Raw genomic sequence first — 20,551 nt, forward strand, 5'->3', positions numbered from 1 at the left:
CCTTGAGTTTGTATTACATTTAGCAACAAAAATAAGCATTTGTTGCTGTCAACTGCTTTCAAGTTCAGCATTTGAAAAACTCCAGGCATGGTACTGCCAACTTTCTTGGTTTAAATAAAGTAAGTCTTTGGTTTCTTTGGTGCTTTTTGTGATCACCACAAGGTCACAGTCTTAGCAGAAATCTCATGGTAAAGTGCTTTCTAGCATCCTGATGCATCTTTGGTTTTTTATAAATGATTTACTTTTTATGTACATGGGTATTTTTGCCTGCGTGTATGTCTCTGTGTGATGGGGCCAGATCCCCTGGAACTAGAGTTACAGACACTTGTGAGCTGCCTTGTGAGTGCTAGGTAATGAGCCTGTGTCCTGTGAAAAAGTAGCCAATGCTCTTAACCACTGAGCCATCTCGCCACCCCTGGTGGTCTCGTTTTTTCTATTCCTATTAACAATACATGAGAACTTCATGCCAGCCAACTTTCTTTTTCTTTCTTATTGATGTGTATTTGTGTGAGAATGTGTGTGTACTGCTGGAAACTGAACCCAGGGCTTACATACATTAGGCAAACATTGTAAGCTCTGAGCTACATCCCAAGCTCTTAGTTTTTAGAGACACAGTTTTGAAACAGCTCCTGCTGCTAGCTCCCAAGTAACTTCCAGCATTCAATACCCCACCTAGCTTTTCTATTCATCTGTTTGAGTCTAGTCATTACAGGACGTGTAAGCGTTATCTTATTGTGGTCTCAGTTTGTGGTTCCCTGAAATTAGTGATGCTAATCATCTTTTAATATCCTTACTCACATTTTTATATTTTTCTCTTGAAAAGGGTCTGTTCAAATCTTGTGTCCCTTTTTCTGTTGGGTTGTCTGTCTCCTTTTATTGAGTTGTGATCCTGGGTAACATTTTGGTCTTAAAGGAAGTCAGTTTTAGCTCTAACCACCACCCTCTGCCCAGGAACTTTATGCTCTCTTGTTCTCTTCGATTCCTGAGGAGAGCCAGCCTATGCAAGACTGGTCAGGGTAGAGCTCATTCGTTCACTTCTATCTTGGGTATTTTGTCAAATGCCTGCTGAACTCCATAGAAGCTACAATGAAGAGACGACCATTCTCCTCTTAGATAGGCTAAGATGAAATGTAAGCGAAATGTAAGTAACTGGCTATCTACATTTAATGTAAGAAGAGCCTTAAGAGGTCTATAGAAAAACAAAATACTAGCTCTAGTTACTAGGGTTTAACAGAGACCTTATTAAAGGACCTGTGGGGGTGGGGAGAGGTAGGTGAGAAAGACTACAAGAAAATGTAAGCCACATTCAAAGCGCAGCCTTTAAAAGACTCCTCAGAATCCTCCTGTGGAGAAAGTGATCAGATGAGGGAGAGCCCACTGCAGGGCGGCTGTGAAGATAGTAGTAGTAGCCAAAGAACTCTTTACAGGGTGTGGCCCTCTTCAACTCCCCATGTGCCTTCTTTACCTTTAACCCTGGCTTTACCACATCCTGGGTACTTGCTTACAGCTCTTCTGTATCTCCTAGCTGCTTAGAAGGAAGGAATCATAGGTCCCTCAAAGGAGACAAGAATCTAGCTCGGAAACCCATGTCCACATGGACCCTGTCTTTCTTGCTGGGTTGCTCAGAGGAACTCCTGTAGCAGTCGTCTTGGAGGAGGGAATGTCCTAGGGATTCAACCAGAAGACGAATCTGATAGGCTGCTCTCCTTACTGACTGCGAAACCATTGCAAACCAAAGGCAAGCAGATGTGTTGCAGTGCCTGGCTCAGGAGCCACGTTGCTGAGGCACCAGCTCAAGTGCCTCATGCCTCTAAAGACACTGCCCCACCTTCGAGGTCACAGCAAAGGCACTAAAATGCTATGACTTAAATGCTGTGATTTAAAATATTTTTTTTCCTATGCCGGTGGCTACAGTAGTGAGAGACCTAATTAATAAATGAGGCTCTGCGGTGGGGGAAACCCAAGTATCTGTAGTTGGCATCTATAATGGCAGCATTACTATAATGCATCTCTAATGGCATCGTTTGCAGAGTGTACCCTAACTAGTGAGGCATCGTTTGCAGAGTGAACCCTAACTGGTAGGCTTCCTTTTGGAGGGAGAGAGGTGACAGAGTAAATGGGGAGATCCTCAGAGTCAGACACATACTCGTTTCTTCTTTAATCAACTAAAACTACAGCCATTATCATCCTTCAAAGGAATTGTTTTTATTTTAAATAAAGAAAAAAATTACTAAAATCCTAGGAACCAGTGCCCTGGATTAATTCATTCAGAATATATGCTTCTATATCTATGCTAAATGCTCTCGAATAATGTTTCACCTCCTAGAAAATAATCCAAAAATCCATAAGTTCCTCTTGTAGAACAATTTTACCACAGTTAATTGTGCAAATAAAGCGTGGCTTTGTGTTTGTCTTTTACCATGATACAAACCATGGAACATAGGAAATTATGCCGAGTGAACCCCAGGAAACAACACTGATGAAATGTCCTTAACTCGAAAATGTCACGTAAATTCATAGTTTATTAGCTAGTCCATATGTGTTAACCAATGTCCCTCCACAGTGATGAACCTGAAGAGCAAACAGTACAGTTGTTTCTTCCCTTTCTCTATTTCATGTCTGTACATACATACAAATAAATTTACTTTTAATGAATGCCTATGAGACTCTGCTAAACATGCCTATACAAATTTTATCTTGTACTGTGACTTAAAAAAAGTTATGGCCTCTTCATCACTATTCCTCTCATACGTTTTGATGGTTTTATTCATATTGATGCAATTACTTATGATTGAAGGAGTTGAGGATGCATAGGACAGTGTTGTAAAGGTTCAAAAAAAAAACCTAGTGTGTTATATTCTACAGCAACTTTTACTCATGATGCTATAATTAGCTAGACAATCCCAGCAGTGGGCAGCTAACTGATGGGGGAGTTGTTCCATCTGAGATCATCTTGTGTCTCAACAAATAAGCCACAAACATAAGCACAGCATGCTATGCAGAGTTATATCCACGGTTTGCCCCGTGCAAACATGAGTGAATGCAGACTTTTTTGTGTCTCTCTTAGCGTTCTTTTCTTACAATAGTGGAAGGAAAAATGGAACTCTGCTTTCACATGGGCACGCTGTCTCTGGCAGGACCTAGAAATCCTTCGTGTTCATTAAATTCTGACTGGGAGTCCCTTTGTTCTCATCTGCTTGTGGTAGAGAGTGCCTCTTGCTAGATTCCAGTTTGGGAGCATTTTTCATTGTAGAATCCATAATGCAACAGGAAACTCTCATGACACAACACAATGAAACTGTAGACTTTAACTGTCTACTGAATTTCTGATTGTAGTTAAGAAATTACACAAGGAAAATCCTGGTTGCAAGTGGTCAAATTGAAAAAAAAATGGAATAAATAAGAAAAGATACAGCTTCAAGGACCTTAAAATGACCCTAAGTTTTTCAGTTTAGGAATTTTCTTCAGGGAATTCTTTCTCCATCAGCAGCATAGCTGGGAGACTGTCTGGTCTAGCCCAGCATTTGGCAGCATTTATCTACAGTGCCCAGTTCAATATGCTCAGTAACTGGTGGCTAAAATTAAAAGATGATAAGTTGAGCCTCCAGTCTTATTTCCTCTTCCTTCTCAGATGAAAGATGATGAAAGATGAGAACGGAGAATTTCAGGTATATAAATCTACAAAAGCAAAGGAGCCATCGTCTGGCAAATCACGAATAAGAAAGGTAAGAGGAGAGGGAAAGTGAGACAGGTAACTCACAGGAGCAGACAGTCAGAGGTATTGTGCTCAGCACAGAACCTTTGTGGCACAGGATTTAGAGGGGATGTGTGTGGCCTGTGTCAAGAGAGAAACATGGAAGAAAAAGAGAAAGGACTGGCTGAATGTGTCTCTCTGGAGACATGGGCCTGCTGTGTTAGTTACTTTCCCTGGCAAGCATCTTACAGGAGAAAGGGTCTGTTTGTGACTTTAGCTCACAGTCCAAGGTTACACAGTCCATCACATCAGGGCAAGCCTGGTAGCAGGCTAGTCTCCTGCATCTTTAGTCAGGAAGCAGACAGATGAATGTATGTGCTAAACTAGCTATCTCCTCTTTATTTAGTCCAGGATCCCATCCCATGGGATGGTAGGCTTTCTCACTTCTTTTTAAAGGGGGTATTTCTTACTTCACTTAACCCAAACTAGTAATTCCTCAGCACAGAACCTTTGTGGCATGCCACAAAGGCATGCCAAGAGACTCATCTCCTTGGTTATTTTAGATTCTGTCATGTTGACAGGCCATATGGACCATCATACACTCTAACCCATTCATGCAAAATGCTAGCATCAAAATACCTCCCTACTAAGAGCTCAGGCCTTGGGATTTCAAGTTTCCTTTGTGAAGAAGTTTTTTTTTAAAAAAAGATACCATAGCTGACATTTTATTAGCACAATACTTATATTAATTCTTTGAGAATTCCCCACATATGTAAATATATTTTGATCATATTCATTCCTCATGTCTCCCTCTTCCCAGAAACACTCCCCTCTCCCTCCCTCCCCCTTTCCCTTCATCTCTTCCTTTGTTTTTTAAAATAACCCAATGAGTCCAATTAGTGCTGCCAAAATACTCTCAAGTGTGAGCCATTTTCTGGAGTGGTGGAGATCTACCAGAGGCCACACCCTTAAAGAGACCTCTCCAAAAGGCAGGCAGTGTCAGTAGGTCATCAGTTGGGGTAGGGACTCATGGGCCCCTCTCCCCTCCATGATGGAATGTACCCTGACATTTTGAAGTCCCATAACAATAATGGTCACCTTTCTTCACAATTGCCCTGAAACAAAATCAGCCAGTGGCAACATTCACTCTTGAATGTTAATGAATAACTGGGGGGTCACCAGGCAAAGAATTCTTGTTAACATGAGAGATAAAAACCCTGGTAAGCAAATGGAAAAGTGAGCCTGAAGATTCAGACATTGCAGAGGCCGGCAAGGAACTTTCACAAAGCAATAATCAGCGACCTGATAAATCTAAGACATTTCATCCCCACAACTATAACAGTAAAGACAGACAGTATTTATTGAGGCCACACAGGCAGCTGCTGCTAAGTGACTATTGGTAAATGGAGAAGGCAGGATTCAGACCTGAATTTCAATCTCATCCACTATATTTGTTTCTTTGCCTTGATAAATCCAGCATGGTTATATCCAGACTCGTGAACATTGCACTGGGCTTCCCTGTATAGCCTGTTACCAGAGGAGCAAAAGAAAATCAACCACAACAAAAAAAGGTTCAAAAATGTTCTCTTGCACTTGGCAAACCATATTCAGAGCCTTCGGTCTAAGCATCAAAAATACTGCTCTAAACAGGACAGAGTACCATATCTCATGAGGCAAAGGTTAAAAAAATCCAGTACAAGAAAAGCACAACACAGTGAAGGAAGTCTACCAGAAGACTAAAGAGCAATAGGAGAAAAATTACAACAAAAGATAAATACAAAAGATCAAGATGTGTCTGAGGAAAGCAAGAGGTTCTTTTTCCACTTCCTGGGGATTCCAGAGAGGAGAAAGAGGAAGTATGAAAAATGAGTCACCTCAAGGATGACACAAGCAAACTTCCCAGAGATGAGAAAGATCCTAAAGGTCCAGACTGAACAGGCACCAAACCCCTGTGCCCAGGACAAAAACTGATACAAGATCCACAGTGTGGCACCCTTCATGAAATCTCACACTGGGGATGAAGAGAAGGTTCCAGAGGGTTTCGGAGGCCAGCTGTAGAGTATGTAAGCTTGAGTTTAGTCACCAGTATGGTTACACAGGCAAGTACACACATGCGAGCGAACACGCATAAGAGGAGAGACAGAGAGACAGAAACACAGACACAGACAGACACACAGAGAGAGTTAAAGCAACTCCAAATAACAGGAACTTGAGTGGCATCCTATTTATGAAAAGCAAGAGCAGATAATGTAATATAAATGAACAAATAATTTAAATCTTGAAAGAAAATTGACATTTTTAATAAAGATTGGCAGCCCAAAATACTCTGGCCAGGCAAAGCACTAATGGACAGTAAGAACTGACATGATAGCACACTGAAAATCTTCCTACGTGACCTTTCTAGGAAGTTGTAGTCTAACTGAAATGATGGAGATATCAAGATAAATGATGCAGAATTTAGGGACAGACTCCCTATGGAGGGACAGAAGAATGGTCTTCCAAGCTTAAATTTCCTTGAAGGAGGCCCACACCTAAACATGATAAAAGCAATCTGCAGCAAACCAGTAGCCAACATCAAAGTAAATGGTGAGAAGCTTGAAGCAATCCCACTAAAATCAGGGACTAGACAAGGCTGTCCACTTTCTCCATACCTATTCAACATTGTACTTGAAGTCCTAGCCAGAGAAATTCGACAACAAAAGGAGATCAAAGGGATACAAATTGGAAAAGATGAAGTCAAAAATATCACTTTTTGCAGATGATATGATAGTATATTTAAGTGACCCTAAAAATTCCACCAGAGAACTCCTAAACCTGATAAACAGCTTCGGTGAAGTAGCTGGATATAAAATTAACTCAAACAAGTCAATGGCCTTTCTCTACACAAAGAATAAACAGGCTGAGAAAGAAATTAGGGAAACAACACCCTTCTCAATAGTCACAAATAATATAAAATATCTTGGCATGACTCTAACTAAGGAAGTGAAAGATCTGTATAATAAAAACTTCAAGTCTCTGAAGAAAGAAATTCTAGAAGATCTCAGAAGATGGAAAGATCTCCCATGCTCATGGATTGGCAGGATCAACATTGTAAAAATGGCTATCTTGCCAAAAGCAATCTACAGATTCAATGCAATCCCCATCAAAATTCCAACTCAATTCTTCAACGAATTAGAAAGTGCAATCTGCAAATTCATCTGGAATAACAAAAAACCTAGGATAGCAAAAACTCTTCTCAAGGATAAAAGAACCTCTGGTGGAATCACCATGCCTGACCTAAAGCTTTACTACAGAGCAATTGTGATAAAAACTGCATGGTACTTGTATAGTGACAGACAAGTAGACCAATGGAATAGAATTGAAGACCCAGAAATGAAGCCACACACCTATGTTCACTTGATCTTCGACAAGGGAGCTAAAACCATCCAGTGGAAGAAAGACAGCATTTTCAACAAATGGTGCTGGCACAACTGGTTGTTATCATGTAGAAGAATGCGAATTGATCTATTTCTATCTCCTTGTACTAAGGTCAAATCTAAGTGGATCAAGGAACTTCACATAAAACCAGAGACACTGAAACTTATAGAGGATAAAGTGGGGAAAAGCCTTGAAGATATGGGCACAGGGGAAAAATTCTTGAATAGAACAGCAATGGATTGTGCTGTAAGATCGAGAATTGACAAGTGGGACCTCATGAAACTGCAAAGATTCTGCAAGGCAAAAGACACCATCAATAAGACAAAAAGACCACCAACAGATTGGGAAAGGATCTTTACCTATCCTAAATCAGGTAAGGGACTAATATCCAATATATATAAAGAACTCAAGAAGGTGGACTCCAGAAAGTCAAATAACCCCATTAAAAAATGGGGCTCAGAACTGAACAAAGAATTCTCACCTGAGGAATACCGAATGGCAGAGAAGCACCTGAAAAAATGTTCAACATCCTTAATCATCAGGGAAATGCAAATCAAAACAACCCTGAGATTCCACCTCACACCAGTCAGAATGGCTAAGATCAAAAATTCAGGTGACAGCAGATGCTGGCAAGGATGTGGAGAAAGAGGAACACTCCTCCATTGTTGGTGGGATTGCAAGTTTGTACAACCACTCTGGAAATCAGTCTGGCGGTTCCTCAGAAAATTGGACATAGTACTACCGGAGGATCCAGCAATACCTCTCCTGGGCATATATCCAGAAGACGTCCCAACCGGTAAAAAGGACACATGCTCCACTATGTTCATAGCAGCCCTATTTATAATAGCCAGAAGCTGGAAAGAACCCAGATGTCCCTCAACAGAGGAATGGATACAGAAATTATGGTACATTTACACAATGGAGTACTACTCAGCTATTAAAAAGAATGAATTTATGAAATTCCTAGCCAAATGGATGGACCTGGAGGGCATCATCTTGAGTGAGGTAACACAATCACAAAGGAACTCACACAATATGTATTCACTGATAAGTGGATATTAGCCCAAAACTTAGGATACCCAAGATATAAGATACAATTTGCTAAACGCATGAAACTCAAGAAGAATGAAGACCAAAGTGTGGACACTGTGCCCCTTCTTAGAAATGGGAACAAAACACCCAGGGAAGGAGTTACAGAGACAAAGTTTGGAGCTGTGATGAAAGGATGGACCATCTAGAGACTGCCATATCCAGGGATCCATCCCATAATCAGCTTCCAAACGCTGACACCATTGCATACACTAGCAAGATTTTGCTGAAAGGACCCAGATATAGCTCTCTCTTGTGAAACTATGCCGGGGCCATACAAACACAGAAGTGGATGCTCACTGTCAGCTATCGGATGGATCACAGGGCTCCCAATGGAGAAGCTAGAGAAAGTACCCAAGGAGCTAAAGGGATCTGCAACCCTATAGTTGGAACAACATGATGAACTAACCAGTACCCCGGAGCTCTTGTCTCTAGCTGCATATGTATCGAAAGATGGCCTAGTCGGCCATCACTGGAAAGAGAGGCCCATTGGACTTGCAAACTTTATATGCCCCAATACAGGGGAATGCCAGGGCCAAAAGAATGGGAATGAGTGGGTAGGGAAGTGGGGGGGGGGGGGTATGGGGGACTTTTGGGATAGCATTGGAAATGTAATTGGGGAAAATACGTAATAAAAAAAATTTTAAAAAAAATTTCCTTGAAGGAACCATGGCTTTCGTGCTGCTGGTGCAATATGATGGGATTAGGTTTTAGGCAGAACATCCTATTCTAAGCGTTAAAGTGGGATTGTTAGATTTCTGGGAGACCTTCATTGCATTTTTGCAAAGCTCAGCTGAAATGTAATTGAGACATAAGCTGTGGCCGTAGGAAGAACCACCAGAATGCATGCGGACAGATGAGTAACTGAGCTGGTATCTGATGGCCAGGGAGAGCACAATTTTATTTTACTGTAGATATTTATGGCATAAATGTAGACCAAGGGCAAAGAAGACCCAATGAAAGAACACTGAAGCTTCCACCCTGGAAGCTGGTACACAAAAGGCAGGAAAGGTTTTGTTGTTTTTGTTTTTGTTATTGTTTTTGTTTTTGTTTGATACCAGTAGGAATAAAAGGAAGAATCATTCCAGTAGTACTATGTCAAGTGGAGATACAGGGCAATGTCACCTGCAAACTAGAAAGGAGATGCTATTTCAGATAACACTCGGGATGTCTGTTTAGAACTTGAGATCTCTACAAAACAAGGGTCAACTGAAAATACAGATAAAGAAAACAGCAACCAAACCCACAGCAGCTCTTGCTATTTGACCCTATGAGTTTGAGGAGATGTGGAACTCACCACTTCAGGAGAGACACACCAGGACACCTAAAGCACAGTATATACAACATACTTGATGCTCAGAGCTGCATCAAGAGATCTTACTGCCCTGAGACCAAAGTTGGAGAGGTAGTGAAGGACCAGCTCTTCGAGGCCTTGGAGGACAAGACATAACGAGTGGCCAGGACCCTGCGAACTTAAACAGGAGAGTAGCATTCATTCGTTCTCAAGATTGTTCTAGGTGGCATCTGAAAACCATATCAGAAGGAAAAAGAATAAACATGAAAGCTATTGCAGCACAGGACAATGGTAGCTGGAGTTAGAAGCCAACCATGATGATGCACACATAAATGTTGATATCTGAGAGGAATTGATTCTATGACCCAATAAAAATATCAAAATTCAGACTGATAAAATCCCTTATATAAAATGGCATTTATTTGCACATAGCCCAGGTATATCACATAGCCTGTAAACCTTAAACCATCTCTAAATTGTTTATGATACTTACTGCAAAGCAAATGCTATGCTAGTGTCACATTATTTTATTGGGGGAGTAGTGACGAGAAAAACTGTATATATTCAGTGCAGATGAAACTTATCTTCTTAAATTTTCCCAACGTGCCACTGGCTGAATCCATGGATTTAGAATCCACAGGTACAGATTACTGAATGTGCAGGGACTTGAGATCTTCTGAAGTTTGATCCACAGCACTTTGCCATCTTAAATGGTGAAGATCAACATGCTGAAAATACTTCAAGTCTGAGCAACTGAGCTTTAGGGGTACTGATTACTATGACAGGAAAAACTGGGGAGGCCAAGGTGGGGGAGAGGAAGAGGGTTGGCAGTGGGTGGCCACAAACTACTGCCACCCCTCAGTTTGGGCTGTGTTAAGCTGGAAATGTCTGTGAGGTGTGCAGGTAGGGATGTCACATGAGCACACAGACAAGCTAAGTTCCAGGCTGCAGCTGTATTGACTGACCCTTTGCTTTGAGCTTGAGTTCAGATAAACTCTAAGTTGAAGAAGGAAGGAAATGGGGATTTCCTGAGTTCTACTAAATCTCAAACACCGTCATGTCATAGATGTTTCTAAGGTGTGCACTCATGTTCCAACACTGACTTTGGCCATGCCTGCTGTCTTAGAGTTACTACATGCTATGATAAAACACCATAACCAAAAACAAGTTTGAGAGAAAAGGATGTGTCTAGCTTTGCTTCCACATCACTGTTCAACACTGAAGGAAGTCAGGACAGGAACACAAACAGGGCTGGAACCTGGAGGCAGGAGCTGATGCAGAGGCCATGGTGGGGTACTGCTTGCTGGTTTGCTCCTCGTGGCTTGCTCAGCCTGCTTTCTCATAGAACCCAGGACCACCTGCCCAGGGATGGCACCACCCACAGTGCAAAACGAAGTTATAGAAACAACAAAATAAAATCACACATACATGTCTCAGTGGTTTAAGCAAGTGTACAATTTTTGTGTTGGTCCGGGGCCACATTCATATAAAATGTGCTGGTCTCTCTTCTCCAGATGAGAGCAAAGCAGAAATGAGCTAAAAGAATCCATCCTCCCTCAGTATCACAGACAGACAGACAGATAGACAGACAGATGCTCCATGCAGTAGAAATGCCTAAGATGCTTCAAGAGAAATTGGAGTTGAAAGATGTCCTGATCTTGAAAGACTGCATGTTCAGGGCTTAAGGGGGAGGAAGTGAGGGGCATCCAAAGGACAGGAGAGGCTGCACTTCACAGCTGTGCTAAAGACTCCCTCTCCTCCCTCTGTTCTCTCCCCAGCTGCAAAGTTATTTATGCCAATCTCACAAACATCTCTCTCTAGTGTTAATCACCTGGAGAGCATTTCAATGGCAAGAGCCAAGGTTCACGCTTGTTAATAGTCGAGATTGGAAAACACAGAACTGTAGATTTGTTTAAAACTATAAAACAAACCAAAATAACTAATAAGACACCTTCTCTCACAAGAAGCAAGAATAATATAATATCTATGGTGAAAGCAAGAAGAGTATATGAGCTTTATATTTGTTTTTGTTTTGTTTTGTTTTTAAAGAACTGTATCAAGTTCTGGCAACCTTGAACCTTGACAATTTAATCGCAAATTAAATCCAATTGTAATGGGAGAAGTTGCCAACATTAGATTTCACTTGCTAAGCAGACACTACTAATGATGTTTTTCTTTTTTCTTTTTGGTTAAGTAGTTTTTATTTGTTGTGATTATAATATAGTTACATCGGTTCCCCCATCCCTTTATTCCCTGCAAACCCTCCATATGCTCTTCCTTGCTCTCTTTCAAATTCATGGCCTCTGTTTTGCAGTAAGTGTCGTTACAGGCATATATGCACATGTATATACACATATTTCTAAATACATACCCTTAACCTGGCTCAGTCTGTATACTGTTGCTCATATACATTTTTATACCTGACCGTTTGAGATTAGATAACTAGGTGATGTGCTCATCTTCCCTAGTTAGTGGGAATAGTTAGACTATTTCTTCCACTCTCAGCATTTCTGAGTTGCCTGGAGTTCTTGGTGCAGGGTTGAGGCCTTGTGGTACCTTTCCCTGTAAAATCTACTTTAGCATGTCTGTTGATGCTGTCCTCCATCGGCCCATGCTTAGGCAGTCTTGTTGGTGGGACTTTATGGGTGTGTCCTAGAAGAAGTAAACTTACTGTTCCTCTGGTTTACAATTGTTCTGGCCCCTCTTCTGCAATGACCCTGGGGTTTAGGGATTGTTTTATCGATGAAGCTGGACTCCGGAACTCTGTATTTTGACTGGTTGTGGTTTTATGTACTGGGTTCCATCTCTTGCAAAGAGCGGTTCCTTTAATAAGGGGTGGGAAACTACACTTATCTATGGGCATAAGACAAATATTTAAATGTAGTTAGGAATATGCTTGTTTAGTAAAGTAAAATTGTTAGTTCTCCTCCAAGGTCCATTACATCACTAGCGTGCTTGTTGGCTAGGTTTCCAGTAGCAAGCCTGGTTTCCCTCTAGTTAAGACGGTCTTAAGTTCAATTAGAGATCTATTGGTTACCACCTAGGTATGTGGGCAGTACTTCATGTAGCTCAGGCTAGTTTAAACTCACTGTTAGCCAAGGATGAGGGTCTTGTACTCCTGAGACTCCTGGCACTACCTCCTGAGTGCTAAGATTATGGGCTTATGCCACCATGCCATGGCTTGGCTGTCCTGAAACGTACGTTCTGAAACATAGCCTGGTTATGTAGACCAGGCTGGCCTAGAACTCTTAGGAGATCTGCCTGTTTCTGCCTTCCATGTGCTAGGATTGAAGACATGTACCACCACTCCCATCTTCTAGTACATATTTTAAATATAAATATAAAAGCCTTAGAGAGGGAAGGCCTAGTGACTATTTTTATTGATGAAATAAAAAGGACAGAGGTGATGGGTTAAATATTCGTGTCTTTATTCAAGTTATTTTTCAGTGCAAGAAAAATTATCAACAAGACACATAATCTCTCAGAGAAGCAGGGAAGGGGTGGAGGTGGGGGACAGGCAGGAGGGGGCTGCGATTGAAATGTAAAGTGAATGGGTAAATAAATTAATAGGGAAAAAGCCATACAACCAACACTCTTTGGGGCTGGAGAAGAGAGAATTGCTACATCAAAGGCCCCCCCAAAAAACCATCCTACTTTAATAACTAACATTAATATACAACTCATAGCCCCACTACATTCCCCTTCCATGATTTGCAGAAGAAATTTTCAGATCATATTTTCAGATTAATAATTATCTTTTTCCATAGGAATATACTTATAGTCTTCCAAAAAGAAACTGCACTGGGGGGTTTTCTTAGCTATGACTTGCTATACTATTAAATTTTTAGGGTCTGCAACTTACTGGGGAGTATTTTCATAATATAGAGTCTGATCCCTATCAAAGGAGTAGTTTATGTGTCTCCAGACCTCACACACACACACACACACACACACACACACACACACATGCACACGTACAGGCACACAGCAAAGAGGTGATAAGAGTTTAGGTGCCATTGACTTTGTCCGATTTATATTTTGTTTCTGGAGATCTTTTAATAGTTGTATGGATGTCATTTTACAAAGTAAAGTTCACATCCCTCCCTGATTCTAAGAGTTTACAGAGAGAATAAATTTTTTGTGGATTTGGGTGATTAAATGTAAAAATTCCACTCGGCAAAAGCCAGGTAGTGGTGGTGCATGACTTTAATTCTAGACTGGTAAGATGGCAGGTAAAAAACACTTACCACATTAGCCTGAAGAACTGAGTTCAATCCCTAGAATCCATGGAAAGCCGAAAGGAGAGAGCCAACTCCATCAGACTATCCTCTGACTTCCACATGCATATCACGGTGTGTATACTGGAAAACACACACACACACAAAATACATACACACAATAATAACTTACTAAAAAATTTTTAAAACAGCAGTTCCTTGTAACCTTGATTTAGAAACTCATATCTGCTGTAGGCCATTGCCTACAGGTAGTGATCTCAGATTCCATAGTCAGTAGCAGAAAGGAACTTGTCACCTCCCCATTAATCTCAGAACCGTTTGACTGGAGGAGAGAGGACAAGGACAAGAAGGGCCTTGTCTGCTCACTGCCTATCTCTGTTGTTCTCTTCTCCATACCTCAGAGATGTGTCTTCCACCAGCGTCACTGCCCTTCCTTCCAAAGGCCTGGAGCACCTCAAAGAACTGATCGCGAAAGACACCTGGACTCTCAAAAAGCTCCCGCTGTCGTTGAGTTTCCTCCACCTCACTCGGGCTGATCTCTCTTACCCGAGCCACTGCTGCGCTTTTAAGAACCAGAAGAAAATCAGGGGGTAAGTAGCGGGCACCTGGGATAACCAAGGAGAGCCCATGATGGGAGATGGAGTCATTCGTAGGTTTGGAAAAGAATGTGATTTAAAGCCCTGGAGGGAAAGAGCTGCAAGCATCCACATGAGCAGGAAACCCATGGGCCTAGCTAACGGTTGTGGGGGCAGATGAGAAACAAGGCCAACACTGTTGGGTTGCTGTGGGGAAGGAGGGACAATAAGAGATGACACCACAGAGACAGGGTTCACTTGTCTAGGGTGTATAGACTTTGAGGTGGGTTTGGCTTGAATCCCAACCCCATCTGCTTCTAACTGGGTTATCTCAGCCTACTTATTCGACTACTCTGAGCTTTTAAGGATCAAGTTCATCACATTGCCATCCATAGGGGGGTTAAGAAGGTGAAGAGGTTAAATAGAAACACTTGGAATTGAATGGCTGGAATGTAACAAGTAAAATATATTAACTATGACATGTTATTTCACTGTCTGGCTGCCTACGAGACTGCTGAGGAGAGACTCATTCCCTCGCACTTTACACTCTCAGCTGTTCCTGATTCTTGCTCTGACCTAGTTCCCCTTTTATGTCTTGGGTCACCTACAGTTTTAACCCAGCCTTCATTTTCTATTTCTGTCTTTTTTAGTTTTTACACAATTATCCACTAGATGACTCTCTACAGTCATAATTTTAACCAGCTAATTAAAAATCAGGACCTAGTCATAGAGACAGAGGCAAATTGGAAGGTTGCAGAGCCAGGCGAGCAGGAGCATCACGGCCATGCTGAAACACGGTGTTGCTATCAGGCACTGTACTAATGCTGCATGACACTGAGTGGGAAGGATCGGGGATGAATGCATAGATACAGTGAGCCCCACTGATCGGTAAGATAGAAAAAGACTTACACCTTCCCAGTCCCACATGACGTATCTACAACATAATCCCTGTACCTAAGGCTCAGGGATCTCTGAGGATGAACGGATGGAAAGATTATAAGACCCAGAGGAACAGAGAGTCTACTGAGAGACTGTGTCTCCTAGGAATGTCAAAAGCTACATCCAGGGAGTCTCACCAACATGACTACCCAAATGTGAGATGAACAAGGCCAATAACAATAGAAATGTAATGTCTGTGTGGGGAAAGCCCATCGGCCTCAACCCTACACAGGGAAAGACAGGCAACCAAGGAACTCTGAGAGTCGGAGAAATAGCGTTCCCAGGGAAGAACACACCAATTTGTTATCCATCACCAAATGGTCAGCCCTAAAATACGTACAAACTATACTATATAGGCTGGGCAGGTTGTATTATGTATTTAGGAATACACACACACACACACACACACACACACACACACACACTGCTACCACCACCACCAACAATTATTGAAAAAAGAGTCATGAATTTAAAAGTGAGCAAGGAAGGTATATGGGAGTTTGGAGGGAGGAAAGGAAAGGGGGGAAGTGATATAATTATATTATAATCTCAAAAACAAATTGGAAAGGTCAAGTCTTATTTCTATCAGTATACCTGTGTGCTGTGGCCATTTTTACATTTGTTAGTAAATACTTAATGAACATCTCTTACATGCCTGGCACTATCCTGGCTCCATCTGGCATATGAGGTGGCTTCTTGCATGTAGCTTGTAATCTACTGGAGGAAGTCGACATAGAAAGAAAAGTCAGTCAGGGCTGTGAAGGGATAAAACCACAGGCACCGGGGGGGGGGGGGTGATACAGAGGAGTGGGTATTCAAGGAAGCCAGGAAAAACTATGAATAAAAGCAGCATATGTTTAAATTTTAATAATGTCTAGAGGCAGCCAGAATAGGAGTAGTGTTAACAGCAAGTGCAAATACAGAGAAGGCCCAACCCCTGCTCCCAGTACTGCCATAACATCTTGGGAAAGGCACTTACCTACTCATTCAACACTCTTGTTCCATTCACAAATGGAACCAAGTTTCACAGACCTGTCCAACATGGCACAGTTAGTAACTTAGCCATGCTCTAAGTTGGTTCTTGCGTCCATCCTTCTTGATCACGACTCTTCTTGAAGTGACTCAAGATGAGGAGAAATAAGATCAGTGTCACTGGTCACAGTAAGAGAGGTGAGGTCATATAAACAGATGTAGGAAAGATGGCTCAAAGAGAGGCTTGCTGCCAAGTCGGATGGTCTGAGTCCCAACCTCGTCGCCACCACAGAGTGGAAGAAGAGATCTGACTCTCACAAGTTGCCCTTTTGAAATTAAAAATTATAAACAAGTGTCGTGGAGGATTTACCAGTGTGTGCTTAGAAAATATTAAGTTACCCAGAAGTAGAATTTACCTGAAGAGGCCATGCCTCAGACCCGAGTCTAAGATAAGTTGCATATGTGTAAGATAAGGACGTGAGGAGTCCTGCTTACAAAATGAATTAGAATTCAGATCCACCAGAGGATGTGTTTCTTTAGAACTCACTCAGAAAGAGCCCCACTTCTCATCAGAAAAAGCAAAAAAGACAATGGCCTTGGCTGTCACCTGATAAGACAGCAAAGCTGGTTCGTTTAACAGAGAGCCAGTATGTGTGACACTCAGTGTAATATAAAAGATAACCCAAAAAACTTCAACTTTGCTTTGTTGCTATAAAACCCACCTAATTGCTCAGAAAATGTAGCTTGGCACGGGAGCCTAAAAAGCCACCTGTACATGAAAGCATATGTAAGATTCCCCTGTTACAGATCAAGCTGGCAGGCTGTAGAGGATTTCTGTTGGTGGCTGGAATCCAATGGGCCTAGCTGGACTCTGGATGTATGATGCTTTTCCTAAGCGGTTCTCATTAATTTTTGAAGTGCCTGGAGTGACTTCTGATTAGCAAAGTTTAATTCTGCAGCATTGACCTTCATGCCACACTGGTGCATGAGCACATAATAAATTAAGCAACCATTTTTTAATGATGTAGTCAGGCCTGACGAGACCCTGCAGAATTCATCACACCATAAATATCAAAATAAGTAACTTGCTTATCTTCCCAAGGGTCAAGGGGATCAAGGGTGAACTTTATTTAAGCAATCGGTGACTCATCTCTGCTACCTTGTAGAATCCTGGAGTCTCTGATGTGTAATGAGAGCAGTATCCGGAACCTGCGTCAAAGGAAATCAGTGAACGTCTTGAGGGGTCCCATCTACCAGGAATATGAAGAAGATCTGGGTGACAACAGTGTTGGGTACAAACAAAACTCCAAGTTCCAGGAGAGCCCAAGCAACTCTCACTATTACGTCTTCTTTGAAGAACAAGAGGATGAGATCATTGGTTTCGGCCAAGAGCTCAAAAATCCTCAGGAGGAGACTCTCCAAGCCTTCGACAGCCACTATGACTACACGGTGTGCGGGGACAACGAGGACATGGTGTGTACCCCCAAGTCGGACGAGTTTAACCCCTGTGAAGATATCATGGGCTACAGGTTCCTGAGAATCGTGGTGTGGTTTGTCAGTCTGCTGGCTCTCCTGGGCAATATCTTTGTCCTGCTCATTCTGCTAACCAGCCACTACAAACTGACTGTGCCACGGTTCCTCATGTGCAACTTGGCCTTTGCAGATTTCTGCATGGGGGTATACCTGCTTCTCATTGCCTCTGTAGACCTGTACACACACTCTGAGTACTACAACCACGCCATTGACTGGCAGACGGGCCCTGGGTGCAACACAGCTGGCTTCTTCACTGTTTTCGCTAGTGAGTTATCAGTGTACACACTGACAGTCATCACCCTGGAGCGATGGTACGCCATAACCTTCGCCATGCGCCTGGATAGGAAGATCCGCCTCAGGCACGCGTACACCATCATGGCTGGGGGCTGGGTTTCCTGCTTCCTTCTCGCCCTGCTCCCGATGGTGGGAATCAGCAGCTATGCCAAGGTCAGCATTTGCCTGCCAATGGACACCGACACCCCTCTTGCGCTGGCATACATTGTCCTCGTTCTGCTGCTCAATGTTGTTGCCTTTGTTATCGTCTGTTCCTGCTATGTGAAGATCTACATCACGGTCCGAAATCCCCAGTACAACCCTCGAGATAAAGACACCAAGATTGCCAAGAGGATGGCTGTGTTGATCTTCACTGACTTCATGTGCATGGCGCCCATCTCCTTCTACGCACTGTCGGCACTTATGAACAAGCCTCTAATTACCGTTACTAACTCCAAAATCTTGTTGGTTCTCTTCTACCCCCTTAACTCCTGTGCCAATCCGTTTCTCTATGCCATTTTCACCAAGGCCTTCCAGAGGGACGTGTTCATCTTGCTCAGCAAGTTTGGCATCTGCAAACGCCAGGCCCAGGCCTATCAGGGTCAGAGAGTCTGTCCCAACAATAGCACTGGTATTCATATCCAAAAGATTCCCCAGGACACGAGGCAGAGTCTCCCCAACATGCAAGATACCTATGAACTGCTTGGAAACTCCCACCTAGCTCCAAAACTACAGGGACAAATCTCAGAAGAGTATAAGCAAACAGCGTTGTAAAGGAAAGGCTATGCTAGTCACAGTGGGACTTACAAAAGGCTGGTTTCTTGAACATGCATTCCAGTCCTGTGACACATGAACACATAGGTTCATGCGGGTGATGATTCATAGGGTCAGAGTTCATCTCTAGAAAGCATTGCCTCCAAGACAGGAGAGAAGCTATCAGCCTATCTGAGTCCTAGGTGACATGACAATCGCCTATGCTCTCTGGGAGATTTGCTTGTTGCTTGTCTATGATGCCGTGCAACATGTTCCACAGACACCAGTTGAACCATCCCCACATCTTGCTTCTCCATTTTATGTAGTGTTTTATACTAAAGACTCAACAACTGGCCAATGTTCATCATACTCCCTATTAGCCCCCCTGAAAGAACCAAAGAAATGTTTTTATTCCTTAAAAATAAAATGCCAAGGTAAAATCTGGACTGTTAAAAAAAGATTAAATAGGGCTGGTGAGATGGCTCAGTGGGTAAGAGCACCCGACTGCTCTTCCGAAGGTCCAGAGTTCAAATCCCAGCAACCACATGGTGGCTCACAACCATCCGCAACGAGATCTGGCGCCCTCTTCTGGAGTGTCTGAAGACAGCTACAGTGTACTTACATATAATAAATAAATCTTTAAAAAAAAAAAAAAAAGATTAAATAAATAAATAAATAAATAAAATGCCACATTTGGGAGGTGGAGGTAGGGGGATCCAGTTCATACTTAACCACATAGAGAATTCCAAGCCAACCTGTGCTACATGAAACTCCACCCAAAGAACCCTGGAAAGCCAAGCATAACTAGATGTCACACAATTGCTTTTATTATACTGAAAAAAAGAGAAAGTCTAGTTTTGCGATTTTTTTTTTAATTCCTTAGACTCTGAATCAATCATCTCTTCACCAGGCTCTGCCTGCCGTGACCCAGCTGTTACATGATGGCTGGAGAAACTGCTAAGGTTTCAGCTTTGGTGGCTGAGCAAACTTAAGAATTATCTTCTCATATAAGACATGAGCTCCGGGAGAGATTTCTAAGGACCACATGGGAATGAGGACAGGGCACACTTAGTCACCTGTTGAATAAGACAACTATATACCAGTTAAGTGTCGGGCTTTGAGCAAGTCTCTGGACCTCTAAATTCTGTAGAAATGGGGTGATTTGATGCCCTCTTCCATTAAAAAACAAAAACAAAATCAAAAACAAAAACAAAAAAATCTAGGTATATATCCCCCTCAAAAGATATGTGTTCGTGACAAAGACAAAGAAAACACTACTTAAGTAAAGTAGACTCAGTTTTTTCTACCTTGTGACGCTGCTGTCTACTTCTTTTAGGAACCAGGACATGTGACCCAAGATGCTTTTTCTTTATTTCATTTTGATCATCGTGTCTGAACCAAAAGTTCTATTGAGTGACTGACTATGTGGAGCCAGATCCTAACTATTCATCTAAATTATTGTATCTGTACTGCTGACAAGTCCAAAACATACTGGAATTTATATAAACCGTTAATAATACAGCCCAGCTCAGTGGTGCACACCTTTAATTCCAGCACTGGGGAGGCAGAGGCAGGTAGATCTCTGAATTTGAGGCTAGCCTGGCCTAAGACAGCCAAGTGTACACAGAGAAACCCTGTTTCGAAGAAAACAAAACAAAATAGACTACTAATAGTGTTACTATGTGACTATGTAGGCTCACTTTCAAACATTTAACTCGTTCTCTGGGGCTCACACCACACTAACACTGTCAAGAGAGAAATCTCTTTACTGACA

At 42.2% G+C, this 20,551-nt stretch overlaps 1 protein-coding gene across 1 annotated transcript in view; it reads left to right on the top strand.

The window, feature by feature from the left end:
• The window catches only part of Tshr (thyroid stimulating hormone receptor), a 110,448-nt gene extending 91,650 nt beyond the window's left edge, over positions 1-18,798 (top strand). Inside the window, exons 9-10 of the mRNA XM_021179121.2 lie at positions 14,134-14,322; positions 17,385-18,798. Of these exons, the coding sequence (XP_021034780.1) occupies positions 14,134-14,322; positions 17,385-18,798 (1,603 nt within the window). The remainder of the gene's footprint in view (positions 1-14,133; positions 14,323-17,384) is intronic.
• Positions 18,799-20,551: the final 1,753 nt, after the last annotated feature.

This window comes from Mus caroli, unplaced genomic scaffold, assembly GCF_978045245.1.
Source record: "Mus caroli unplaced genomic scaffold, Mus_caroli_1 scaffold_14, whole genome shotgun sequence".
In the NCBI taxonomy this organism is placed as follows: Eukaryota; Metazoa; Chordata; class Mammalia; order Rodentia; family Muridae; genus Mus; species Mus caroli.